General features: G+C 30.4%; 3 protein-coding genes across 5 annotated transcripts; 1 reads left to right on the top strand and 2 right to left on the bottom strand.

Annotated features, from left to right (window-relative positions):
* Positions 1-516: 516 nt before the first annotated feature.
* On the bottom strand, positions 517-2,014 carry LOC105205227 (hemolymph lipopolysaccharide-binding protein). Of its 2 annotated transcripts, none has more exons than XM_011174529.3 (3): positions 1,846-2,014; positions 1,383-1,604; positions 517-1,243 (listed from the first exon to the last, which is right to left on the bottom strand). In XM_011174529.3, the coding sequence occupies exons 1-3, from the start codon at positions 1,946-1,948 to the stop codon at positions 945-947; spliced, it is 624 nt and encodes a 207-aa protein (XP_011172831.1). In that variant the 5' UTR covers positions 1,949-2,014; the 3' UTR covers positions 517-944. The 2 variants fall into 2 exon arrangements, with proteins under 2 accessions (XP_011172831.1, XP_011172832.1); XM_011174530.3 differs by having other exon boundaries at positions 1,383-1,592; positions 1,846-2,011.
* A 2,909-nt stretch (positions 2,015-4,923) lies between these two features.
* Positions 4,924-6,321, top strand: LOC105205226 (28S ribosomal protein S33, mitochondrial). 2 transcript variants are annotated; one of them, XM_039450963.1, is made up of 3 exons: positions 4,924-5,073; positions 5,217-5,646; positions 6,222-6,321. In XM_039450963.1, the coding sequence occupies exon 2, from the start codon at positions 5,254-5,256 to the stop codon at positions 5,602-5,604; it is 351 nt and encodes a 116-aa protein (XP_039306897.1). In that variant the 5' UTR covers positions 4,924-5,073; positions 5,217-5,253; the 3' UTR covers positions 5,605-5,646; positions 6,222-6,321. The 2 variants fall into 2 exon arrangements, with proteins under 2 accessions (XP_039306897.1, XP_011172830.1); XM_011174528.2 differs by lacking the exon at positions 6,222-6,321 and having other exon boundaries at positions 5,217-5,698.
* On the bottom strand, positions 6,124-7,965 carry LOC105205225 (protein canopy 4). Its single transcript, XM_011174526.3, has 5 exons — positions 7,710-7,965; positions 7,226-7,352; positions 7,024-7,158; positions 6,781-6,945; positions 6,124-6,511 (listed from the first exon to the last, which is right to left on the bottom strand). The coding sequence occupies exons 1-5, from the start codon at positions 7,813-7,815 to the stop codon at positions 6,343-6,345; spliced, it is 702 nt and encodes a 233-aa protein (XP_011172828.1). The 5' UTR covers positions 7,816-7,965; the 3' UTR covers positions 6,124-6,342.
* Between the last annotated feature and the right edge of the window lie 548 nt (positions 7,966-8,513).

The following is an 8,513-nucleotide window of genomic DNA, read 5'->3' as shown; positions in this document are numbered from 1 at the left end:
GGAAGACCACGAAGATCGTGGTATGAGAGAATGCGACAAGTCATGGAGAACCACGAGCGAAGACAGGCGCAAATGGAGATTGGGAACGGGTACACGGCATTTGGCTCTATAAACCCAGATAATAATAATCATCTGCTGATCACCGGCGATAGATTCATTCGTGAAACACGACGAATGCAAACCGATATGAGGAAACGCGACAGATGGAACCCCGATAAAGGAAACTTATTACTTTTTATACATAAGGTTTACTGATCCATAGTTAGGAAAATAGCAGTCCTTGCTGCTTTGACCTTTGAGTTTTTTCCATACAGCACAGAACTATCAATGTTTCTGTAGCAATGTTGCAATGTTGCTGCAATATTGCTGAAATGTTATATTGTATTCCGTGCTGTACAAGTTCTATCCTCCCGACTTTGATGTACCCAATAACGCAAACGAGATATTTAAAGCTGTGACTCGGCATCACCTTGCATTTTTCATTAATTTAAACAATTAATCTAAAAAATAACAACCTTTTAAATTTTTTTTGCTAATATTCAATTATTTTTTAATCATTATTTTTACTCTGTTTCGTTAATTGTGATTACGGAATAAAAGCACATATCGTTTCTAAAGAATCGACGTTCTTGCATATTGTAAGATGATAATAATCTCTTCTTATATCATTTCTTTTAATATACGCACGTTCATTGATACTATTTAATATTCCTACAGATAATTGTTAGCATAAAAATAAAGCTTATAACCTATAATCGTCTTCATTGTAATATTACGGACCTTATTAATCATGAAAACACACTTGCGTTTTTATCGGCATTGTTAATTTGATCTTAATAGCACATCTTAGAATGACTATTTAATTACAACCTTAGATAAATCGCATATCGTTACAATGTCTGATTATAATCTCACGTTCGCATAATTTATGAGAATTTGCTGATTCAGAAAGCAATTTCGCAGAAAAAGGCGACTAATGCAGTGCACTCGAGATCATCCATTCCGCCTTCCTTCAAGAGGACTCCACAGTGCTGTTTCCCGCCATAGTTGTCAGGTTCGTTGGCAATTTTTAAAGTCCACTTTGAGTAGCCTGTAGCTTCCAAAGGTTCGTCCATGATCGTATTCCAATCGCCCTCTTCGTAGAGATCATGTACGCCAAGCCACGCTTGATTTATTTTATTCTCCTCCAAAATGTGCAACAGCAGTTTTTCCTCCGAATTGGAGTTAATAATAGCCAAATGACCTACGTCCACAGGCAGATTTACGTTAATTCGCATTATATAATCGTATTCTTGATATAAAAGAGAGTTAAATAAAATTCACATTGAGATACTATCGATACGATATATTAATAAAATATAATATCGCCATTGGAAACTCACCCCCTTCTTGAATGCAAATTCTGCGAGCCTTGTACCATGGCAACTTACGAACATGAAGTTTATGAGCACCCATGCCAGGTGTAATAAGATAATCGTTCCCTGCTTTGTTTATGAGATTACTATCTTGCATTTTCCATTGACGTGGCCCGTAAATATAAATAATTTGCTGTGCCGGAGTCAAATTTCCATTCATGTTTAGTGATGATTTACCTGGGGTTACAGCTTTTACAAATTGATATACCTTTTCTTACATCGATCACGATGAAATGTATGTATATGTACATAATATACGTGTGTTGTATAATAAAATTATTAATAAAAGATCTTTAATTTAACATTCAAGATATATGTAGGTATGATATAAATATTTCTCTTTTGTCTCTTTTTGAAATATTAAATTAATTACTAAAATAAGATATACATATATGTATATAATGTCCAATTATTTTCTTACTTAACTTACCTGTCAATCCGTTGATCACTGTATCAGTTTCAATTGTATTTTCTGATGCTATACAATACGTTATTGTACATGAAAGTACCACGAACATGTATCGCAACATCATTATTGTGCTATTACGTTGACAATGTAAATTCCAAAGACTAAATACGAGAGTGACAACGGATGCGTTCCTTTATATTGTACGATAAGAAGTGATTGTCACATGGGTGAGGAAGTACGACTGATAAGCTTCATTGATAATATTATAATACATTTGTAAAAAAGTTTTCTGTTTCATAAAGTCATTTAAAGAAAATACGAACCTACAATGTCAATAATTTCATCTCTCTTTAAATATTCGCTTAAAATAAAATGAAATAGATATATATTTAAAGTTTGAAAACAAAATAGAAATTTTAGTGTGCAATCCAATGCAGCAACAGAAAATAGACCTAATGAAGAAATGTGTAACACAAAAAATAAATAAAATAATAGTGTTGATCATTTATAAAATTTTATAATATACTTCATGTTGATCAAATAGAAAATAAATTCTTCTAAAAGTTAACATGAGAAGCACAGTATTATTTATCAATTTGAATGATTCACATAAATTATAGTTATCACAGTAAGATTCTTATTGGGATTCCCAACATTATCAATATCGCATGTGACCATTTATCGTGACGTTATTATGACATCCTTAATTTGAGCAATTATACATGACATATTGTAACTAAAATATTGTACAAATTATTTATAAGTTACTAATTAAATTACAACGTAAATAATTATATTATCGCATCGGTTCTTAGTGCTAAATAATAATTTTTTAAAAATTTTTACAATTTTCAACTCAAAAATATTATTCGGCACTAAGAACCACTGTGACTGACGTAGACCTTCTATTCTCGTGTTTTAATTTCGTCAGTTTGATATAACGTATTATCGTTTAATTATATTTTATTTTACTTAATACGGTTTCTTGGAGTGTGCACTATCTCATATATTCATGCTTTATAATATTCAAGTCGTTAAAAACTTATAAAGCAACTCGTAAATGTAATTTTTTTAATTGTTTAATGAAAAGCTTTTGGTTAATCTGTATTGGAGGATGTTACAATCGCACTTAAGTAAACGGATTAAACAAATCTTTCGCAAAATATAAATATAATATAACGCTTGGATTTAACTAGACGCGCACAAGATTATTCTTAGTGCAATGTAATTGCATTCCAGGCTAAAAGTTCAAATGTCGATGTATTTGCAATTTATTATACTGTAACGTGCGATTTATTGCATACATAATAAGTTTCGCATTCAGTAGGACTACGATTGTATGTACGATTTCTACATTGACCTCGAACATTTGTACAAAAGTACAGAAAATTTTTAATTAATTTTTGCACGCTGATTTGATTACGCTTGTAATTAGACGTTAATTGTTTTATGATGCAACAATAGTCGGTCAAAATGTTTTGAGACTTCAGATACATTATTAGATTTTATATAGCCTAATCAAGTTTTGCATTAAGTACTAATACTTAATATTATTATTTTATGCAAAAATTTTATTCAAATCGGTTTGCAATTGTTGTTGTTTTGTGATCAGTCAGACTAATTTATAAGAAATATAAATTGTGGGACAAGCTCAAGTATAGTACTCACCCAGACGAAGTGGAATGAAGTACTGCGACGTTGCAACTTTTAGCAGGTTTCGCTATTACGGAAACCTCAGAAAATCTGAACAATTTAATTAACTAATAATTTCATCGCCGATATCTTTAGTTGTTGTTAACGCAGCTACATACATCCATCAACTCATTGAATTTAAGCTAACGAGAATGCGTAATATTCAATGACCGATTTTTACATCGAATTAAAATATAATTAGTAACATTTAATATACTTTTCCTACAAAACCTTACAGCATTGGTTGTTTGTGTCCATTATTAATTTTTCATCACATTTACAAATATATAAAAATTAAACAACTTTTTTGTAATGGGTTTTTCAACTTTAAAAAAATCAGAAAAAATTCTGATATACTCTTTCATTGAAGAATACGGTTGTACAATTACATCCGAATTATATGATGTTTTTTACTTTTTTCGTACATGTTCAAAATTTTGAATTTAAAGCAGAATCGGCAAAATGGAAAAAAAACGTCAATGTAATCCAGATTAATCTATCGAGCGTTTGGTAAATAAAAATGTTTTAGCTTGATTCTAATCAAATTTTACAATTCTAACTAAATTTATTGAAATTAAAAACGGTTTTCTTAGTTTTTTTCTAATCAATGACAAAAAATTTTGGTTGTAAATACCCAAATTTTAGCCCTAAAATCTGTTGCAAAAAAACAAAACAACAAATAATTTTAATTATAAATGGTTGATGCAGTATAATGACTATATATGATTGATCAATCTATGAATTAGAAAAATCGCCCATATTCATTTTTTTATATTAATTTTGCATATATCTTCGCGGTACAATGGGTCACACCTGAGCGTGCAAATTTTAGACAATTTGATTTATCAACTTTAAACCCTTCTCATTTAAAAACTAATACTATAGAATCGATATTTTGATACTAAGATTTTCGTTTCGAAAAGATCTCAGAGGAATTTGCGATTAACAACTATAAATAGGTATCACGTGAAGTTTAGGACTTTCTGTATTATATATTATTATTAAATCATTTTGTACATTCTGATATAAAGAGGTCATATTATAATTACAAAAAAATTGTAACTTATAAACGTTAAAATCCTAAATGGTAAAATCAAAGATTTTTGTTTATGTCTTTGTATATATTTTGAAATATTAAGACATATTTTTTAAAATAATTTTTAATAATATTTACAAAAAGTAAACATATATATATTAAAAATAAGCATACGAATATCCCCCCCCCCCCTAAAATCTGTTTCAAATATGTTTTAAAACATGTTTAAATTAAACAAATGAGTTTAAAACACTAATATAGTGTTCGAAACATGTTTTAAATATAATATATTCATGTTTTAAATTTAACAATTTTGGAATTTTTTAATTCATTCATTGATCAGTTATATTATGCGCAAATTATGCGATCAGCTATGTGCAACTTGGCGCAAGCCAAGTGTGTCGCTGTTCGCTGTGTGTTTGTAAGGTTATGGCGCATGGACGATGTTTACCTCTTTCTGAAGCTTTTTGAAGAATTGATCTGTAATTTTGCGCATGAAGGTGCACATGACGGGACAAACGGTAAGGAATTCTTCTAAGAAATTGACTTCTGCCGTTTATCTTAAATTTTGAACATTTGATTCGTAACCGAATATTCGTAACCGAGTAACCGAATATTCCAATCTTCGTAGAGTCGATTCTAACCTTATTTTCCTTCTTCGTAGATTTGACAAGAAAAAAATTAAATACTGTTCAATCAGAATGAGTAAATATGTGAACCTGGCGAACGTAGGCACCAATTATGCCATACGTATGAATCGCCTGAGTAACCGAATATTCGGCGAAGTAGTTAGACCGACTAATGAAAAATCGATGAAAGTGGTAAAGCTCTTCAGCGAGAAACCGGTGAACAAACGACCGGAGATCGTAGAATATTATCCAAGATTCAAAGAGACGGAGCTGTTGATGAAACATCTGCGCAATTACGGTCTCTTCAGAGATGAGCATAAGGACTTCAAGGAGGAGTATCAGCGTCTGAGGGAACTTCGTGGTAAAACTAGGTGGATACCACCTCCCTTCAGAAATAAATCCAAAGATTCCAAACCATCCTAAGATCTATATTTCAATGTAACAAATACAACTTTGTTATAAAAAGTATGTATATTTCATTTCTAATTAATAAATTATATGTTGTTCAGTAAAATTAGTTTGTGTTTTACGAGATTATTTGTATCTAAGAATTACGTCTCTTCTTTTGACATGTTAACTCTTTGCATCTATTATTGTCCTGAGGTAATGATCTTCAAATCCATCCAGACGTCAAACTAATTCAAAATAATGGATATTTGAATAATATTTTGATTTCTCCAAAACCATTAAGAGAAAAATGAAAAAAATCTGGTATCCTCTCTGTACTGTTAGGAACAATAATAAATATAGAAAAAATTTTTTAATAGAATTCAGAGATGAAAGGATTAATATAAAATGAAACTTTTTTGATAGAGAGTCACTGTACCATTCGCTGACCAATGATCATTAACTGATGTTCAGTGACATTACTATGTCGATGACATTTGAATCAATGTTCAAATTATTCTACAAATATATACATTTACAAAAGTAAATCTTATATAAAATATATAAAAGAAGTTTATTGTAAAATTTTTGCAACAATACAATAAATATGGCACATATATCCAAGTATATTTAAACAATGCTAATATTTACAGATTACTTTTATATACAGGATTGGAAGTCTGTTAGATTGCATTTCTACTGGATATAGGATTGTATTCTATTTAAATTATTAATAAAAGGTATCTAAACGAATTTGTTCGTTTATTCTCAGTTTTACAATTCTTGCTTCACATTCTGTGAATCTTTGTCTTTTATATTTTCTTTACTATTTGTACCTTCCTTTTTCTTTTTCTTTTGTTTCTTAACTTCTTTCGTCGTATCGGTCTTCTCGTGTAGGCAAGAATCATTTTGTCCTTTTAACGCACGCTCAGAACACAAATATCTGAACGGTCCATGATACACAAAAATAGATTATTAATTTCATAAATAAGATGAAAGGTAGAGCTTATTTGCACCAACGTAGCTTAAATTTAAACTCTGTTTTACTTATTGGATCAGTGCAAAAATTTTTGAGTCCTTTTGGTACTACTCTTATGTGTCGACACTGACAGATATAACAGCAAATTATACATTAGAAAAGTGAGTGTAACGATGGAAAATAAGCTACATTGGTGTAAACAGGCCTAAGATAGATACATATTAGGGTACTACCTAATTAAAGAAATCTGTCCTTGATGATTATGATACCAGTTTTCAATGTCAACCTCATGATTTTCCAGTAAATCTTCGCACTGTGATTTCAAAGTAGTTATCTCTACGGAAGGCTTGTCCCACAACTCATAGGGAATACCCAAATCCACTTTAACTCCTCTATCCCTATAATTAAGCATATATTGGTTAATTTTCAAAATATTCTATACAATATCAAAAATTGCACTAACAATATAATCTTACACAAGACCATGCAATGTCTTAAATGTTTGACTCATTCCTTTTGCAAATCTTGTACTGTCCGTACGTTCTTTGTGTATATTGTATTCCAATATACGTTCACAAACATCTTCCATGGATTCTAATAACCGTAGCTCTCTGAAAAAACAAAAATTGTATTAATCTTATCAGAAATAATCTCGTGTAGTCTCAGCACAATACTTACGACTTCTTGTATTCCTTTTTCTTTTTTGGTGCAACATCGTCCACTGAATATCCAAATTCCAACACGTCACGTGTCTTTCCTGTTTCATCTAGCCTAGCCTCAAGTTCTGTAGCTAAAACTTTACACACTGTAACAAATTTAATTTCAGAGTAATCTTCATTAGTATTTTAAATTATCACAAAATTTCCTATAAATGATCTTTTAATATATTAACACTTGAGTTACTATTCCATGGCTAGCAGATTTTTATCCATATAAATTTCTCAAAATTTAAATTATTACTATATTTTACTTTTTTCAAAATAAAGACTGTTGTAGAAACTTAAAGGTATGTTTATGAATTTTTTAAATAATTTTAAATAGATAAAAAAGTGATCAGAATTGAGAAACCTAAGAAGGGAACGTTTTTAATAAAAAATGATGAAAATTTTAATGCTTTAAATTTACTATATTTCTCAGGAATACATTGCTTTGGATTATTTACCTTCGCATTTATTGGCGTATTTAACCCCATGCTCTTCCTCGAGATTACCGAAAGCAGTGTACGCGAATAATGAATTTAATAGAATTATACGATTTACTAGCAGCATTGTAGCTTTTATCAAATAAGAGGAATGTCAGTCGGTAGATCGTAGAATCACTGATATATCACTAATATGCAACGTCGTGTAACCCAACACGACGACCGGCGACTACGGCGACCGTTCACGATGTGAACGGTCAAAATAAACCGCTTATGGTGAATTGCACCGATATTATTATTATTATTATTATCATAACAGCATATTGCGTGTGTGGAATCAGTCGATTGGCTCACGAATAGGGAATTTATAGAACTTCCCAAAACAAGTCAGGGAATTCTTTATTCCAATACCGTCGATTGTGGCTGTGTTCCGATATTAACTGCCAGCACTGAAAATGTATAGTATATGTGACGTGAACTATAAATTTTCAGTACTGCCAGTAAAAACGGAACACAGCCTGTGTAAACGTAAGTTCAGTGAAAATTACAAAAGCGAGTAAATTTACTAGAGCTTGACAAATAAAATTAAAAATATTTTTGTAAATTTACTCATTTTTATCATTTTCAGCAAGTTATATAATACACAATTTGACCCGATGATTCATTCGAAAAGTGCAATGCAACTTACCGAGAGAGATGATTTCTTCATTTCTTTACATTCTATTATTTTTAATCTCAGTTTGCCATTCATTATTTATAGACATTAAAATGCAGCAATGCACTTAATTTTTTTTATTCTCATAGATATTTTGCTAAGATTTAAAC

Source organism: Solenopsis invicta, chromosome 6 (assembly GCF_016802725.1).
Source record: "Solenopsis invicta isolate M01_SB chromosome 6, UNIL_Sinv_3.0, whole genome shotgun sequence".
Taxonomy (NCBI): Eukaryota; Metazoa; Arthropoda; class Insecta; order Hymenoptera; family Formicidae; genus Solenopsis; species Solenopsis invicta.
The sequence above is the reverse complement of the archived record's forward strand: the minus strand, read 5'-3'. Positions and strand labels throughout refer to the sequence as shown.

Bases quoted from the DNA above. Each gene is read 5' to 3' on its own strand.
- LOC105205226 (XM_039450963.1), top strand. From the start codon at position 5,254: ATGAGTAAATATGTGAACCTGGCGAACGTAGGCACCAATTATGCCATA.
- LOC105205225 (XM_011174526.3), bottom strand. From the start codon at position 7,815: ATGCTGCTAGTAAATCGTATAATTCTATTAAATTCATTATTCGCGTAC. The intron at 7,353-7,709 runs GTAAATAATCCA...AATTTGTTACAG, and splicing joins ATACGCCAATAAATGCGAAG to TGTGTAAAGTTTTAGCTACA. The intron at 6,512-6,780 runs GTAGTACCCTAA...TGGACCGTTCAG, and splicing joins GGACAGATTTCTTTAATTAG to ATATTTGTGTTCTGAGCGTG.
- LOC105205227 (XM_011174529.3), bottom strand. From the start codon at position 1,948: ATGATGTTGCGATACATGTTCGTGGTACTTTCATGTACAATAACGTAT. The intron at 1,605-1,845 runs GTAAGTTAAGTA...AATTTGTAAAAG, and splicing joins AGTGATCAACGGATTGACAG to CTGTAACCCCAGGTAAATCA. The intron at 1,244-1,382 runs GTGAGTTTCCAA...CTGTGGACGTAG, and splicing joins AATTTGCATTCAAGAAGGGG to GTCATTTGGCTATTATTAAC.